The following is an 18,939-nucleotide window of genomic DNA, read 5'->3' as shown; positions in this document are numbered from 1 at the left end:
AACACAGCAGAGTTCAATGTTTTCTCCTTTATGGATGGATTTTCCGGATATAATCAGATTAAGATGGCTTCTAAAGATATGGAAAAAACAACGTTTATCACACCATGGGGAACATTCTATTATCGAGTGATGCCCTTCGGGTTGAAGAACGCTGGTGCTACGTACCAGAGGGCTATGACAACCCTATTCCATGATCTGATGCATAAAGAGATTGAGGTATGTGTTGATGATATGATTGCTAAGTCTCAAAGAGAGGAGAATCATGTTGAAGACTTGTTGAAGCTAATTCAGCGTTTGAGGAAGTTTCGTCTCCGTTTGAATCCTAACAAGTGTACTTTTGGTGTCCGTTCAGGAAAATTATTGGGTTTCATTGACAGCCAAACCCTAGTTGGTCAAACATCTCACTTTGGTTAACCTTTGGTCCCCCTTTACAATTATCCCTTTATTCCTCTCCTCAAATTCCTTTGGCAGCCATTTTTGTTCATCCACTTCACTCTCATTCTCCTTCTCTTTCTTCTCCAGAACAACCCATATGAATTCATAACCAGATGCTTCTATCGCACTTGCAATCTCATACAATTGCTTATCAGGGAAATAACAAAAGGTTCCAAAGCTTATATAGAGTACTGAGTTATCTTGCTTTGAATTGAGCCAAGTCAAATACTTTTGCACGCTCATGGTGCTTTTTTCACCTCTCATAGACTTCTCTTGAATGGTTTTACGAACAAGAGAAGGCGGTCCAAGATGCCAAGCCTTATGACCAATGGTTTTCTCGTAATACTCAACACATTCTTCTCCATCGAGCTCTACGAAGCTATGGCAGGTCGAATCACACTTGCTAAATCGATTCTTGAAGCTATTCCGACGTATTCCATGATGTGTAATAGAATGCCTCGTGGAAGCATGAAATAAATAGAGAGGGCGCAAAGGCAATTCATCTGGGGCGATATGGATGAGAAGCAACATCTCCATACTATTAGGTGGAGAAACCTTTCTAAAAGCAAAAAGGAATGGGGGACTGGATTTGAGAAAGCTTAAACTCGTGAATCAAGCATATCTAGTCAAGCTTTGCTGGAAATTCTATAGAGGTGGGAAAATGTTGTGGTGCAGAATGATCAAAGGTAAGTATGGTAGGAACTATGTTGGTGACTGAATAGGGTTTGTCAAACCTTATGACCCTAGTCATTGGGGGAGTATTGTTAAGTGCTAGTCAAGGATTAATAATAATGTTGCCTGGAATGTGGGCAATGGGGGAAGAGTTAACGCTTGTAAAGATTGTTGGGTCGATCATAAGAGTGTTCTAAAGTTTCATATTAAAAGTTTGTCAAAAAAAAAAAGGTAATATACAAGCACCTCTGAACAAAAAGGTGAATGAGCTCATAACGGAAAATGGAGATTAGGATTGAGTTACTTTTAGTCAACTGTTTCATTAGGACATGCTGTAAAAAATGGGATGGATTTCAGTGACATTACTGTATGGTGACTTTCATAACTTTGGTTATCAAATTACTTTAAAATATTAATATAATTGTATTACTTATTTATTGATCCATACAGGGACTAAAGTCACCAAAGTTATGGTTCGGTAAAGTCACTTAAACCTAGTCCGTAAAAAGTTGCAGCTATTCACCCCCTTGCACTGAGTTAGGCGTGGATGATTGCAAGTGGTGAGGCACCTCAACTGGTAAGTTTTTGATTGTCTTTGCGTATGAGAATTGGACTGACACAGGGAACAACACTAATTTAGGCATTGGAAAACTATATGGAGAATTAAGGTTCCTGAACGAATCCATACTCATATGGATGACAAATCTAAAAATTTAAAAATGAAAACAGTTTTTGTAAGTATTCATTCAAAAAATTATTTTAATTAGAACTATTCAAACAACATGAACGGATAAGATCTTCAAAATTCCAAAAAGCAAATTATTTGTTTAAGAATCTCAAATAATGTAAATAGAACATCAGCCTCATATCTGCAAAAATGTATCAAGGTTAAAAAAATTAACAAGGTTTTCCTTCTTTCACTATTCTCAAAATTTCATCTCTAAATCAATTGAATTGACAAGCCCTGAAACTTTCTTCTTTTCCCTCAAAAACTGCTAAGTAAAATTTCCATAATTATGTTGTCATTTGGAGGCTCTTGGAGTTTGTTTTGTCCACATAATGCCTTGTGTAGTTCCTAGACTTTGTGCTTACTATTTCTCTTCACATAAATATGTTCAATTCATGTCTCATACAAGAATGCAAATTTGACATATAGTCATATATGATTTGCAATAGCTATCGTCATGCTCACACTATTCAATCTGCTAACAGGAGCAAACACTTCTGTACAATCTACTCCATGCTCCTATTTCTGCTATAATGAAACTTCACACTTGCACCGCATGCTTCATTTTCTCTTCAAAAGAAGCTATGCAACAAATCTAATCAAAATTCAGTAAACATATTTGCGTTATGCCTATTCCTAACCGTTAATAATGAACACCCTTAACTGTAGCTTATCACCTTGCAAACTGCACTTTCTAATACTTAAACCCCTTTATTTGAAAACTCCGGTAGCGCTATTTAGGTTCATGAGTTTGTTTAGTTTTGATGTTTCTTATAATCTAAAGTATTAAAATTCCCGTAATTGGTCATATATAGATCAATTAGTTTGAAATTAATTTTCTTTCCCGAACTGAAACACAGAGAGTACAAGCACCAAAATTATTAGAGTCCACAGAAAGTAGAGAACAATCAAAACCTTCTATTTCATTCAAATACATATGTAGTTATGATCAAATTTTTAATGAATTGCTTTGAGTCAAAGTCAGAGTTTTGATATTGATCAATATGGATAAACTAATCAGAATCATTTTCAAACAGGGACAAAAACATTAGATAAAATCCAGCTACAGCCTACATACATGAATAATAGTGAATCACACAAACATAGATGTCAATGTTATCAATAAGCATGTTACAAATACTTAACCAATAACCATTTCATGACATATTATATTACTCCCTCCGTCTCATAATAAGTGTCCCATTTGCAGTTTTTCCTTGTCTCAAATTAATTGTCCATTTACAATTCCAATGCATCAATCATTATTATTTTTCCACTATTATACCCCTATTTATTAACTTTCACGTTATTCAACTACTATTAATAGGGGTATTCTAGTAAATGACATTAACTTTTTTACTAAAATCAACACATCCAATCATTTTCTTAAAAACCGCGCATTACTCAAATGGGACACTTATTATGAGACGGAGGGAGTAGCTCATATAGTACACTTGCTCGTGGTACAAATGCATTCAAACACATATGATTCAAAACGTCATTCTTCTAGTTTGCGTCCGTCATCTTCAGCTATCTCAATTCACCATGGATGCAAAGACTCTACATACATAGCCACTTGGGGAAACCTGCATTGTTACTGTAGGAGCTATGCTCTAGTTCAATATAAATATCAAGAAAATAGTGAAGCATTCTTCTTGTTTGTGTCATCTTCCTAAGCTTGCTGGTTGTCACCATAACCACCAGGGAGTGAAAGCAGAGAATCTATATACATAGTCAAATTGCATCTAAGATAATAATTAGGATAAGAATGTTGCTCCAGACACTGTCCACTTTTATCGTACTTCACCAGTCCATCTTCACCATCTGTCCCAATAATATCATCACTTTTAGTACAACACAATGGAAAAAATGGATCACTGGGAAGAGCAAGAGCCATAGTCCAAGAGGAGTTCACTTTGTATTCTTTCATCACCCATATTTGAACCATATCATTTGTGTAATACTTAGTATATACACTGAGAAATTCTCCATAAACCCACAAACCACACTCCAAACGACTACCGTCAGAATCAGTCGGCAAAAGCATATATGAAAGTTTCCTTTCCATTAAATCAAATACAACAATAACATCAGTTTGTAAATCATAACGATAAGCCACCCAATGAATAGCTCCCTTATAGAGCAAACCACCTTTGGGCTCATCCTCCTGGAATACATAAGGGAAGTGAGGACCCTCAACTTCTTTCCATGTATTAGATTTCAATGAGAAGTACTCCAAGCGTAATGGAGGATCGCCTGAATCAATGCGAGACATTGAAACAACCAAATAATCCTCGGTTGAATCGTCATACCCAAAACCATAGAAATATTCAGCATCTAAATTGAACCCAAAAGGAGATAAAGGAATGTGTTTATGAACTCCAGTGGATGGATTCCAAAGGTATGGATTCCAAAGATAGATGCTTAAGGAACTGCAGAAAAGTAAGAAACCTCTACATGACCCTGTAATTTCAAGACCTCTAAAACCCTCTGGAAGGTTGAGTGAAAAAGAAGCATTGTCATCGTCAAGCGATGTTTCAAAATCTATGGATCGAGATTGATGAGTTGAAGTTGACATTAATAGAATTCTACGAGTGTGTGTTGCAGAGTTAAGTTGAAAATGTGAATTTGCAAAATGGGGATCATGAGAGATGAGAGAAAACCATAACTTACAAACAGACTTGAAACGTATAAGAGACTTTACCGGCAACCTCAGTAAGATTTGGATAATCAATTTGTGAGGCAGAAGCATGATCGATCTTCTTTTACGCTTGGGTGCTGTGCGCAAAATTTCTTCACTGCTCACTGCATGGTCGGCTTTGTGCAGCGCCGCTCTAGGTTACAGATGAATGAATGATGAAAGGGGAATTGGGCTTCAACCCAAGAGCCCACTTATATTTTAATAATACAGCCCAAAATATTTCTTCACAAAATTAACATACTACTGTGCAGAAAATTACAATTAACATAATAATTAGGTGATGTCTAAGGTGAACCACCTAATAAGTGGTTCATGGTGTACCATTATTAATAACCGTTAGATAGATTAATTCTACTATCATAAAATCATAAAATATAATAAAGCAAAAAGAGTTTTATGGCAAGTTTGCCATTTGTCAAAAAAATAGAGCTCTTACTATTTTAAAAGATACTATTAATGGAAATATTACTATAATTATCATTATATTTTTTAATATTTAATTAATTATTTCATTAATTTCTAGCTATTACTATTTATTGAAGACTTTGTATTGCCTTTTCCTTCGACCAATAAGCAACGGCCTGTATATTTTCAAATTTTTTCTCTTTTTCCAACACAAACCCGTTAGCATTTCTTTGTATTTCCAACATAGTAATAATTAAACTACATATGCAGGTCTATCTCCATCGTTCTCTCTTTGTCTTTCTCATTTAAACTACATCCTCTCTTTCTCATCAAACAATAAAAAGAAAAATTTAAACAAAATCTCACACAATTTCAACAGCCAAGAATTAAACGAATTGCAAAGATTACCTCACAGATGCGGTTGTTGGTGCTCGAATGCGGAAGAGGCAGCGACGTCGGAGTGGATGGGCGTTGAAAGTGGAGTTGCTTTTGTCGGGGGGGGGGGGGGGGGGGGGGGGCGGTCTATGGAGAAACACGAAGAGATAGGTGTGTGGATATGTTGAGCGTAGAAGGTGAAAACGGTGTGATGCTGGGCGTCCGTCGCCGGTGCGGGAGCGCGGCGGTGAAGGTGGCGTTGGTTGTTAGCATTTCCGATCTGCTATCGTCTGAGGCTTCTGGTGAGCACGATGGGTGCTTCGAGAGAGAGTCTGATGTTGATCCGATCGTGGTTGCGCGATGGATCTCACCATGGTGCACGAATTTTGCGTCGAGATGAACAATGGTGATGATGTCATTTTCTCGATGGTCTTGGTTGTTGTCTGGCGGTGAAGCGTTGAAAACCACAGTGTACAGTGGTTTGGAGTGACTTATCTTCTTCCTTTTAGATCAAAATCTTTTATTATTATTTGTTCGTTTTCTCCATGATATTAGAATGCACACTCAAGATAATATAACTTCAACTATTTTATAGCATCTTCTCACTTTTAAACATGTATTTCTTTCTTTTGTTTCCTTTGAATAGAGCTTATGCTATGCAGCTTGTGTTTGTGAGTGATACCAGCTTTGTTACGGAAGAGACAAAAAACATAACTATGGATTCCACAAAGAACTCAATAAGCTTGGTAACAAGTAAGGACTAATATGTGAAATGATTTTGTTTCTTTTTGCATCTTGATATAAGTTTTCTCAAGATAAAAACAAAATTTTTTTGTAATTAAATCTATTAATTTTTCTAGGGATGGGTATTTGTTTGTTTTTTCACTTGATTTTTCGAAATTGCAATTGCAATGACTAAGATATGTTCATCTTTGAAGGTTTGGACTGTTGGCTTCAACTCTGAAGGAGAAAAAGGCGGCTGAAAACTCTTCAGCATGAATCTCATCCTTTTATTTGTTCAGTTTTATTCAAGAATGCGGTAGAATGTAGGAAATTATTTACTGCAAACCCGGTTAAGATATTCGCAGTTGCGTGCAGAGGGTACGCTCTTTACACAAAAGAACTATTCTATGTGATAAACATGTCAGCTGAAAAGAGAAATTTCTAACTACTTTATTTTACTTATTCATTTTAAATGTTATTTTAGGTTGGAAGATGGTGCAACAACAAATTAAGAATAAAAAAGATTCCATAGAAAGAATATACATGAAGGATTAGTCCTTAGTCTTAGCCCTTATTTTAAATTAGTGATTGGAATATTTATTTACTGTTTTCATGTCATTATGGTGTTCCTCAGTTCTGCATTTGAGAATTTTAATGTAATTGATATTGAAATATCATACTCATTTAAGTAATATAAATAAATCAAATTTTTATGTTCATATCATTTCATATGTTATATTACTATAATTTTTTCTTTATTACTGTGTGGAGTTTAGTTTTCTTATTTATGAAAATAATCTAAAGGTATTATCCTTTATTCATCAAATCATTAAATCAACTATGCAACTAATAAAGTTCTCCCTGTAAAATATTAATTATACTTATTACAAGAATCTCAGACATATATTTATATCATTTACGAGCCACATTTATGGTGTTTATTAATTGTATATGTTTCAATTTATCCCGGAAAGCGGATCAGATAGGATTAAGAAAAACTTTTAGAGAAACCAACATTCAAACGATTTCATTTCCTTTGTTGAATCATTCATTGTAGGTGAATTTTGAGTGAAGGGAAATATATATGTTATTAAGCATACATAAACACATCTATAAGATAACAACAACCAGCTTATATATTAAATTATTTATTTTATGAGGTTAAAGGTAGTGCATTGACAGTGTAAAAAAGTTTTACACTGTCATCCAATAAAAACAAATTGTTTTGCCATGTCATATAAGTTTTTTTAAAATTACAGTCTGACTTGTTCTGATTCATGGTCGTGATTGGTTGACAGTGTAAAACAGTGCATCTTCCATTTTGTCTTATTTTATATATACTACTAATAACTTTCCACTTATTTTTATGTTAACATAACTTTATTTTGTACACTGTAAATAATTATAACGTAATTTTTTAAAATAAAAATTTTTTATCCTGTGCCTCGCACGGGTATACATACTAGTATCTTATATACACCAATCACACTAAATTTCTCTCTTTAAACCTACTTTCAGAAATTAAAAAACAGTGAAGAACTTATTTTGTTTTCTGTGTGTCCTCTGCCATTGTTCAATTCATCAATTCTCTCAAACCTTTAATCATATTTCATCTTTTTATTAATATTTCATTCTTCAGTTCTCTCCAATACATATCTTTCATCTTCTCTTTTTTGTTATAATATTGAACTTTCAGGTGATAATTATAAAGTTACATAAAATTATTTGGTTTGAAGTTTAAATTGAATATAAATTCTTCAATTTTTCAATTTTAAACTGATTCGGTTCATGATTCTCAATTCAAGGTTAATAACATGGCATTTTTCAAATGCCCTCCTGTTAACTGATTTGTTCTTCCTTTTGCTTTGATAATTTTTTTATTTAACAGTTTCAATAAATTAATTGCGACTGTAAATTGATTTAGATTTTGAAGTTAGGGTTAAGAAATTGAAAAAAAACTTGTTATTTAGAGTTTTGTTGTCGCAAGAAGCTTGAGACACAAATAGAAGAGAGAGGTGCGGCCATGATTAGAAAAAGATTATATGTGTAATCCTATGCGGTAATGCCTATTATAAATAGATATAATTTTTTGATCTATTGGTCTTAAATTGATTTTTATAATGGTACACCGGTGAGGGATTTACTTACACCCTCACCCTAGAATTCACCTAATAATTATATTTAAATTTATTATTTATTTTTATTTAATATATTATTGATTATTCAGTAACCCAAAATAAAAAACATATTATTGTTAAAATCAAATGAATAGGTACACAGTGAGTGGTCACTTATATATCCAAAATAGAAGTAACAGACTAGCCTAAATACATGGAAAGAGTAACGGTTATTCCTAATTAGTAGATTTATATGCTAACACGCCCCCACAAGCTGGACGGTGGACGGAGGCAAGGCTAAGCTTGGTCATGAAGGAAGAAAAGGCCGGTGTTGAAAGAGGTTTGGTTAGAACGTCGGCAATTTGTGCAGAAGAAGGAACATGAAATAAATTGATAAGACCTGATTCCAGCTTTTCACGGATTAAGTGGAAGTCCATTTCGATGTGTCTGAAACGCTCGTGAAACTTCGGATTATGGGCTAAGTAAATCGCAGATCGGTTGTCAGAGTATAATGCAGCGGGTTGAGGAAACTAAATGTGCAAATTTTGAAATAAGTATTGGAGCCACTGAATTTCACAAGTGAGGTTGGCGAGTGTGTCGTATTCTGCTTCAGAGCTGGAGCGGAAAATGGTGTTCTGCTTCTTCGATTTCCATGAAATTAAGGAGCTGCCAAGAAAAACAACAAAGCCTGTGACAAAGCGTCGTGTGGAAGGGCAAGTAACCCAATCGCTATCTGCAAAGTCGGAAAGAATTAAGTTAGAAGATGCAAAATAAAGCAGCCCCCGTGTAGGACTATATTTTAAATATTGCAATATCTTAGTAGCAGCTTGATAATGTGTAACAATAGGTTTAGACACAAACTGGCTAAGTTATTGAATTGCAAAGGCAGTGTCGGGTCTGGTTGTGGTTAAAAAATTAACAGACCTATCAGTCTACAGTATCGTGTAGAGTCGTGATAGGGAGGAGATGTTGTGCAATGAAGTTTCAAAGAGAGATTATATGGACTAGGAGAAGGTTTAGTAGCAAGCATATCTGTTTTCTTTAGTAAATCAAGAACATAGTGATGTTGATTAACTAAAATACCAGATGTGGAGTGTGCTACTTCAAGGCCTAAAAAGTATCGAAGTTGTCTAAGATCATTGATACATAATTGGTTATGAAGAAGGGACTTCACATGGTGGATTTCATGAAGGTTGTTACCTGCTAAAACTAAGTCGTCTACATACACTAGTAAAGCAGTGAAACTATTAGCACAAGATTTTGTAAATAAAGAGGAATCGGCATTGGAAGAAATGTAACATATAGAAATTAAAAAATAGATAATTTTGAATACCATTGACGACTAGCTTGTTTGAGTCCATAGAGACTTTTATTAAGCTTGCAAACCTGTGCGGGAGAAGAGGAAGGAGGGGTGAAACCTTTGGGAATGGTCATGCACACTTCCTCATTGAGATCTCCATGGAGGAAAGCATTATTAATATCTAGTTATTCTATATGCCAATTCTTGATGGAGGCTAAGGCAATGAGTGTCCAAACAGTAGTTGATTTGGCAACAGGTGAGAAGATGTCGAAGTAATCGACACCTTTAAGTTAAGTATATTGTTTTGCGACGAGTCTAGCCTTGTATCGGTCAATAAATCCGTCAGCATGGTATTTTACTTTATATCCATTTACAACCAATAAGTGTTTTATTGGGTGGGAGATCAACAATGGTCTAGGTGTTGTTTTGTGGAAGTGCGTTAACCTCATTTGGCATTGCTTGTATCCAACAGTTATGCTTATTGGCTTGTGCAAAGGTGGTTGGTTCATAGGTATAAGAAAGGGATAGGAAGAAAGTTTTATCATAGGATATGGCGGAGGAAAGGAGAAAGGGAGGTTCGGGATATTTAAGGAAGGAGGATTGGGTGCATTGAAGAAGGTTGCAGTGATAAATGTTTAGGTAGGAAGGAGGTTTGGTTTGTCTAATGGAGCGACCAGGGGCCGGTGTAAGGGGGTTAGGTGTTAGGGCATGAAGTTGTGGTGGAGAAGGGGGTGGGAGAAGTTTTGTCCTTGGGGGAATCAGGTTTGGTGGTGGTATAGGAATTGGAGAAGTGTTTGGTAAGGGTGGGTTGGATGCAAGAGGGAAATGGTTAGTGTTATCCAAATGAAGAGTTTCTAAATAGGTGTTGTCCTGATGACATGTGGGTAAAGGTGGAAGGGGAAGGTGATCATGAGCAATAACAAAGGGATAATGAGATTCATAAAATAATACATTCCTGGAAACAAAAAATTTGTTAGTAAACAGAATAAATAAGAGATATCCTTTGGTACCTTGTTTATAACCTAGAAAAACACATTTTGTGGATCAAGGATCAAACTTAGTATGATTTTGTTCAATGGTGAAAGCATAAGCAAGACATCCAAAGCATTTTAAAGTGTCATATGAAGGAAGTTTATGAAAAAGTAAAAAATAGGAAGTATTATTATGTATAAGAGGAAAAGTTAGTCGATTTATAAGATGAACGGCATGAGCTATGGATAAATGCCAAAAGGATGTTGGTAAACTTGCTTGAAAAAGCAAGGATCTTGCAACATTGAGGATGTTTTGATGTTTCCGCTCAATAATACCATTTTAATGAGGGCATTCGACACATGATCGATGATGTGAGATGCCTTGAGAGTGATAAAAGTAATTCATAAAAAATTCAGGCCCATTGTCGGTGCGAATGCATTTCAATTTTGAATAAAATTGCGTATTAATAAAGGAAATAAATTTAAGCAAGTGTGTGCAAGTTTCACTCTTCTAGGTCATGAAGTTGACCCAAGTAAAATGGATGAAGTCATCAACAAGAGTTAGAAAATACTGTTTATTATCGACAAAGGGGCACAAGGGCTCCAAATGTCAACGTGAAAGAGATCGAAAGCATTAGAGGTGGTACTAATACTATCAGGATAGGGTAAGTGTTTATGCTTAGCAAGGTGACAAAAATGGCAAGGTATATTTTTATTCATATCGTATGTAATATCAGGAAAAAGACATGACATAATTTTGTGAACAGAATCAGAAGGGTGGCCTAAACGTGTGTGCCACAGGCTAGAAGAAATATATTGGACAAAATTACAAGTAAAGGGGGGATAAAGGGGAAGGCATGGCTCGAGCTTGCAGAACATAGAGGTTTCCAAGTCTGTTAGCTGAACCAATCATTTTCTGGGAATTTTGCTACAAAATAAGACATTTGTTGTTAGTAAAAGTGAGGTGACATATAGATGAGTCAATAAGCTTAGTAGCAGAGATTAAATTAACATTGAAGGTTGGAATATAATAAATATTAGTAAGAGTTAAAGAATTTGAGAGTATAATGGTTCCTACGATGTTCATGGATACAATAAAATCGTTAGAGAGTTTCATGTTGATAGGAGTAACAAATGAGTAAGATGAGAAATTAATGAATTTGGGGGTGATGTGATGTGTAGCACCTGTATAAATTACCCAGTATACAGGTGGCTTACCATCCATAGAAGAGGAGATAAAGTTAATGTTGGGGAGAGTTGGCTCGGGAACAACATGAGAAGAGTTCAATGGTTGTTGTTGAAGCAACTGCAAAATTTGGTGATACTGATCTTGTAAGGGTTCCATAGAGATAGAAGGTGTCTGATTGGTGGTAGAAGAATCCTCAAGAGTAGTAAAGCCATTCGTATTGTTGATGGAAACTTTATAGCTCTTGTATTGATAACCCGGTGGGTATCCATGTTTTATGAAGCATGTCTCCACCGTGTGGTTAGTGCATCCACAATGTGTGCAAACTCTGTTAGAGGAGGAACCACGACCATTGTTAGAGCGACCTCGGCCACGAATTGAATATGTGCCACGAGTGCCCCTAGTAGGATTAGCAGGTTACAAATTCATCACCATGGTGGGATTTTCAGAAAGAGCAAGAGTGTTTGACCGTCGTTCCTATCCAAGAACCATGGAAAAATTCTTGTCAACAGACGGCAAAAGGTCAAGAAGGACAATCTGAGAGCGAACAGTGGAAAAAGATTCATTGAGTCCCTTTAGAAATTTTATATTACGATCCTGAGTCTTGTACTTGTGAAGGTACGATGCAGCATCACAAATGCAAGGGATATCACACGTATAATTGCGGGTTGGGTGTAAGGAATCAATCTGCTCCCATAAAGATGCGAGTTTTATGAAGTAGTTGTAAACATCTAAAGTTCCATGTTGAAGAATGGTCAAAGTATCTTGCAAATCATAAATTTTCAAGATATCTCCTTGAGAGAAACGGTTTGCCAAATCTGTCCATATGTCATGAACATTGTTAATCCATAAGATACATTGGATAATGGTTTCTTAAATGGAATTTTGTAGCCAAGATAAAACCATGTTATTACAGCATAGTCGTGGATCGTAGAGTAAGTTACCAGGAACAAACTGAGAAAATGTGTCATCTATAAAGTGAAGCTTGTTCTTCGAAATTAGTGAAACATTTATAGCACAACACCAGGAGTTATAGTTGTCGTGGTTGAGAAAAAGAGTGACTAGAACAAGTGAAGGGTTTTCTTTGGGAGTTAGATAATAGGGGTTTGATGGGTTCCTTGCGAAATCGGCGAATGGGAGTGGATTTATGAGGGAATTTGGAGGTTGAGGGAAAGAGAAACATAGGGTTTTAAAAAGGGAAAAATGAATTTGTCGTGAACTTTAGGGTTCTGGGTGTTAGGGACCAAATAGTAGTAAATTTCACATCTTTTATTGGTTCCTTTTAACCAATTCCTATTCAAATCATATGTTTTTAATCACACTATAGGCAAAAATGCAATTATTCTTGTTCTAATTCTAGTTGAGTAGGTATTTCACTCTGTTTGCTAGTTTTGTAGAGTTTTTGCTTCAAGAAGTTGGAGATTTGAATCACAAAGAATGAGCCGAGCAAGAGAACCAAGAAATCAAGCCAAGAAGTGGAAATCCACTCTGTTCGCGCCGCGTCCCCATGTTGGCGCCGCGAACTGAAGAAAATCCTGCCAGCGTGTCTTAGTTCCAATTCTGACTTTTGAGTGGCATGTGCGCAAGGTGGCGTGAAAGACAGCAAAAAAAGCACTTTTTGGAGTTATTGGTTTCTATTGGTCACTTAAGGAGGCAAGAGGAATAACAATCATTTCTTTTGTCTTATTGGAAGGGAAACTTTGTGTAATTTGAGATATATCTCCATAACTTAGGTTTTTATTTTATTATTGGATTTGGAAAAGAAAGAATATAGAGAAAATAGGGAAAAAAGCCAAAAAACGAATTTCATCATTCTTGTGAGCTTGCAACCATGGTGATGAGGAACTAAACCCTTTTTCTTTGCTAAGACTAGAGGTACCTATTTCTCATAACTCTATGTATCTCTCTTAAATATTCATGTATGTGAATCTCTCATTGATTGAATATAGTATGAATCTCTTGTTTTGAAATCTTATCTTTGATTTATATTATTGTTGAAAAAGATAATATAAATATTGTTTTAGAGATTTATTCAAACAATGCATAAATTGTAGAAATAGATCTATGTATTGTTTATCACTTGTATTGCTAGATAATGATGGTTAGATGCATGTTTAGGTGAAGAAATTACCTAAAGTTTTGTTTAACAATTATTACAATATTATTTAGGAATAAATGATATTGAGGCAATACTAGATTGTATTCATGAAATTAGAATTCATATACATGGTTTGAGGGAATGCATGAGTTTGGAATAGTGAACACTAATCTTGGCAAAGCACTTTTTATTTGAGAAAATCATATTTTACTGTCTTAGTGTGTTTCTAAAATTCGAGATAAATTCCAAACACAAACCAAACCAATTGTTATTTATCAACTTAAAATGATTGCAACTATAGAACGGGGGTAATATCACCCAATCTCTGTGGATACGATACAAAAAAATATTTGCCGAAAGTATACTTTTCAACACTGGGCAAAGGTTGAAGGAGAATCGGAGATGAGAATTTGTCTATCTTGATGGTTTATGATGAAGTTTGTGAATAGGATTCTTGAAGCGATGGAGATTTCTTAGTTTCTAGGTTTGGTGATGATTTTCAAGTGATGAATCTAGAAGACTCCTGGAGCAAGGAGATTTCTGGGGAAAATATTTTGAGAGAGAGAGAGAGAGAGATAGAGAGGTAATGTAGATAAAGAAGGATATGAAGAAGGTGAAAGGAAAATTTTGATTCTGAGGATTGTAAGGATAAGCAGAATCGAGAGGGGTCAGTAAGAAAGAGACAAATGGCGAAGAGAGAGAGAGAGAGAGAGAGAGAGAGAGAGAGAGAGAGAGAGAGAGAGAGAGAGAGAGAGAGAGAGAGAGAGAGAGAGAGAGAGAGAGAGAGAGAGAGAAGAAATGGATTAGAAAGGAGTTACTTCTAATACCATAATGATTATTCAGTAACCCAAAATAGAAAACATATTATTGCTAAAATCAATTGCATAAGTTCATAGTGAGTGGTCACTTATATATCCAAAATATAAGTAACAGACTAGCCTAAATACATGGAAAGAGTAACAGTTATTCCTAATTAGTAGATTTATATGCTAACACATATTAATATGTTCACCGAATTTAAAAAGTGCCCTCATCTTCTCTAATTAACGGAAAACTAATTAAGAATTGCACTAGTTTGATGAAGAATCTCATACCACGTAAATTGAACATCAACTAAAACTGTTTTGAGAATCTCAAAAACTCATATCATGAAGAGTTGAACTCAGGCCCTTTAAAATACATCTTACGTCTTTACCACTAGACCAATGTACATTCATGGTAAGTAATTCCCATGATTTCTAGTACTCTTAAACAATTCTGAATTTAAAATACAAAATACAAAATTTGTAACATTAGGGTCTTGAACCCAAGTCCCTTTAGATTAAATCACAGTCAATTTACTATAATAGAAATTGATTTGTCTATTTGTAAATGATAGTTACTTTACTAACAATAGAAATTAATTTGTCTAGTTGTTATTGATAGTCACTTTACTAGTCATATAAATTGATTTGTCTAGTTGTAAATGATAATCATTTTATTAACAATAGAAATTGATTTGCCTTAGGTAAAAATTATGTACATAATTTTTAATATTAGTAGAAATCATGGGAATTAATTGTCATGAATGTACATTGATTTAGTGGTAAAGACACAGAGATGTCATGAATTCCTTATAAGAAACAATTTTGACTTTTATGATATTAAAAAAAAAATCAATTTAATATTTAAAAAATGAAAAATAAAAAATAAAATTCAACGTGGCAGTCCAGTCATGGTTTAAAAGAATAAAAAAACCGGTTTAAAAGTAGGAAAAAACCGGTTTAAGAAAAATATTAGCATAACGACTAATATGATCCTGTTAAATTTTGTAAGGGATTAAGTCAGGTCTATTTTTTGTGAGGGAGTAATTTGGCTTGTGTAATGTTTGTGAGAGACTAAAATGGATCTTTACTCTAAAAATAATAGATACAAATTGAGATGAGAAACTAAATAATACATCACATATTTACACATATCCTCCCCGAAACCTTTTGTCGGAAAAACCACAAAGTTCTAATATAGTTGGTTGCTGAATCCTGAACTATCTAAAATGACAATATGCTTGCACTCTCTTACTGTTGAAAAATAGAACATGACAAACATAAGAAAAATAGTTACCCCAAGAACCAAGATTGTAAACATGACAGTAAAAACATTACTATCAATATTACCTCTATGATGCCTAACTTTCTCAAGTAATTGCTCCATGCACTCTACATGGTGAGCTATATCACCTTCAGGGGTGCCCCAAAAATTAAATAACTGTTCAAGTTCCTAATAGAAAACAAAGACAATAGTGAATGAAATAATGCAATATTCATAGTCAAGGAATTAATGAGCACACATAAGTTCTTCGTAAAATAAAATGTTACTAACCATTCATTTTCAATCAGTTGCGCACATTAGTCCATATATGATTTATTCATCCCTTGTATATATGTTTTGACAATAGATAAATATCACAAAAATCTGATAATGTAAGTAAAAAAAAGATGACAAAGCAAGTTGGAAAAACAATTACCTCGATAAAACCATTTGGATTAAGGAAATTATGATTCTTTGATAAACTGAATGCATATTCTGCAGCAATGCGACCATCCCGGCGAGCAACATATTTAAAAAAATTTAGTATGTTTGCCTAATCACTTCCAATATCTTCAAATACACAAAGATAACCAAAAACTGGTACACATTATATATATATATATATATATATATATATATATATATATATATATATATATATATATATATATGTATGTATGGTTGTGTGTTAAGTTTTACCTGAATTTAAAAGGATAAAACTCAACACTTGAAAAGCAGAGTTGACTACAAAGCTAGTTTGACATGTTATATACACCTTATAGATCCAACAAAGCTAATTTAAAGAACTTACAGCTTGCGTCGAGGTGACCATCCAACATGTGCTTCAAGCATATAAATCTTACCCTTTTAGTGTTAGATAAACTTATGTTGTCTTCAACACCACGTGTTTTACCATTTCTTTGAATGTTAAACATGCAATTAATTAAAATATATGTAAAAAATTAACAAAAAAAACCAAACTTTATGTGGATTAAACAACAATGTGAATCAAATGCAAGTATTATATCAAAGCTTCATAACAATGAGAAAACAAAAAGTGAAAAGCAGTAAGAAACATGATGGTTGAAGTGGGTTCTAACAGAAAACTGTATTACACTTAACTAACTGAAAACAGATCTATGAACGTGTTGTCGAGTGTGGATAGTGGAAAATAGGTATTTGTTCAAGAAGACCTAACTTTCCCTTCCAAATTCCACTCTCAATAATTAGAATCCCATAGTTCACACTATTTCTTCACTCTGACCGTTTAATCCTAACATTAACAGACACCACCTCTTATTTCTGTTACTAACTAATTCAAGACCCGCTGAAGCATATAACAAAGATCACATAATTTGAAAGATTACGATTGCAACTATAAGAACTAAAGGCTTAAGAAGGTCCTTTCATTGAATATCACACCCAAAACTTGAATTATCAAGAAGAATCTTTTCCTTTCCTATTTTCTTACCCAGAATGTTTTCTATTTCTCAGTAAAGACTTATATATGCACTTTGTTCTACATCAAATTCGCATACCGTCTATACTCTACAAACAACAAAAACATAATTCATATGTCATGCCAAAATATCCCCATACATACTAAATCTCTACAATAAATGAAAATACCAAACACTTCTACTATTCTACAACTAACATAGTAAGGCCAAAATAAGGTACATGAGACATGTATCTATCTATTTCTATATGTCAAGGCACACTTTTGATTAACAAAACATAGAACATCTAGAACATCTAAGTAATATGTCAAGACAATCTTTTTTATTCTATGAGTTTGCAACTAAGGTCTGTACATTATATAAACATCTAAAAGTTAAAACTTTCACATTCTGTGTGACAACAAAATCATAGTAATATTAAGAGTTAGCAACATCTTGGATTTTATAAAGAGGAATGTGATGTGGAAACTTGTACAAAGTAACAACTTAAAGATATTTCCAAACATTAAAGTTCGTACTTGAGGCATTATAGTTTATGATACTATATTGGCATCTTATAAAGAACGCACTCTATATTGGATCTATGTTCACTAAAGCATGGGTTGTGTGAGCAGGGATAGCAGTAACAATAACCTCATCTCTAGCTATGGTCACTTGAACATAACCAATATAAGTTACTGCACTGTTTTCCACATGTTATAGATAATGTGAACTCGGAGATTTTGACAATGATGTTTAAATCCAAAAAAAAAAATCTTCATTCAATAGAATCATATATTTAAGCTGTATAACTTTTGATAACCTTAATTTTGCCTACATAACACTCGAGGTAATTAGTTTGAGGTGAACTAATGGCTTTTTTTTCCTACAAAGAAAAATTGCAAAAAAAAAATATAAACTAATAATAAAATTAATTTCCAAAATGCTTAACTTGATTTATAAAATGTACGTGGGTTTCGATTTTCCATCGAGAACCCCCTAACTTAAAAAATCAAACACAAATAAGAGTAAGAGAAGGAACTAGAGGAAGAAAGATGCATAAAAGAATAACAAAATATATAAAAATGCCCATGGATTACCAATAATTGAAAATAAATGGAAGCTGATTCAACTTTTGCCACGCCGACACAACGCACTCTTCAGCCTTGGGTTCATTTTTCGAGTAAATAGTTTTTGCTAATCCAGATATAGATTCAACTAAATTGATGTTTCAATACAGTTTACGAATATAGAGTTTATAAAATGCATAACTGAAGAAGAACAAAAAGCAGTTACCTGAGTTTTTTCGCAAACAGTGAACTCAATCAGAACTTGTAAACACAAAATAATGAAATTAAGAAGAAATTAATAGAGAAGATGAATCGATTGAGTATGACTGGTGAATAGAGGCCTGGGACGAAGGTGGTGCACGACGGCACATGGAGAAAAGGGGGTGCAATTAGGGTTATGCAGTTACTTGTTTTTTAGTTTCATAGTGTATAGACGATTTCTATGTTTACTTGATGTTAATATTTCAACAAGCGGAAAATTCGTAGGTGGACACATACCTAAGAAATTGTTTTACACACAACCAATCATAGAATTTTAATTAATTAAAAAATAAATACTGAATTTTCTCTTTCCTTCATAATCTCAACCACCCCATGAATCCAAATAAAAACAAAATTAAAATTAAAACAAATTAAAAAATTACTCTTTCTTA

At 34.0% G+C, this 18,939-nt stretch overlaps 1 protein-coding gene and 2 long non-coding RNA genes across 5 annotated transcripts; 1 reads left to right on the top strand and 2 right to left on the bottom strand.

The window, feature by feature from the left end:
- Positions 1-2,840: 2,840 nt before the first annotated feature.
- On the bottom strand, positions 2,841-4,696 carry LOC131603360 (F-box/kelch-repeat protein At3g06240-like). The gene has a single exon (XM_058875665.1). It carries the CDS (start codon positions 4,584-4,586, stop codon positions 3,507-3,509), a length of 1,080 nt encoding a protein of 359 aa, XP_058731648.1. The 5' UTR covers positions 4,587-4,696; the 3' UTR covers positions 2,841-3,506.
- Positions 4,697-5,899: 1,203 nt separating this feature from the next.
- On the top strand, positions 5,900-6,702 carry LOC131603355 (uncharacterized). Its single transcript, XR_009284315.1, has 3 exons — positions 5,900-6,068; positions 6,254-6,416; positions 6,523-6,702. It is a non-coding gene; the product is annotated as an uncharacterized LOC131603355 (long non-coding RNA).
- Positions 6,703-14,699: 7,997 nt separating this feature from the next.
- On the bottom strand, positions 14,700-18,738 carry LOC131632131 (uncharacterized). Of its 3 annotated transcripts, XR_009292916.1 has the most exons (6): positions 18,317-18,738; positions 16,589-16,695; positions 16,214-16,272; positions 16,069-16,120; positions 15,864-15,966; positions 14,702-15,767 (listed from the first exon to the last, which is right to left on the bottom strand). It is a non-coding gene; the product is annotated as an uncharacterized LOC131632131 (long non-coding RNA). The 3 variants fall into 3 exon arrangements; XR_009292915.1 differs by having other exon boundaries at positions 14,700-15,767; positions 16,477-18,737; XR_009292911.1 differs by having other exon boundaries at positions 14,703-15,767; positions 16,589-18,735.
- Between the last annotated feature and the right edge of the window lie 201 nt (positions 18,739-18,939).

Source organism: Vicia villosa, linkage group LG1 (genome assembly GCF_029867415.1).
Source record: "Vicia villosa cultivar HV-30 ecotype Madison, WI linkage group LG1, Vvil1.0, whole genome shotgun sequence".
Taxonomy (NCBI): domain Eukaryota; kingdom Viridiplantae; phylum Streptophyta; class Magnoliopsida; order Fabales; family Fabaceae; genus Vicia; species Vicia villosa.
Note: the sequence above shows the minus strand (reverse complement) of the source record. Positions and strands in the feature narration are given on the sequence as shown.

What these genes read in the sequence shown, in the direction of transcription:
- LOC131603360 (XM_058875665.1), bottom strand. Translation starts at nt 4,586, where the DNA reads ATGCTTCTGCCTCACAAATTGATTATCCAAATCTTACTGAGGTTGCCG.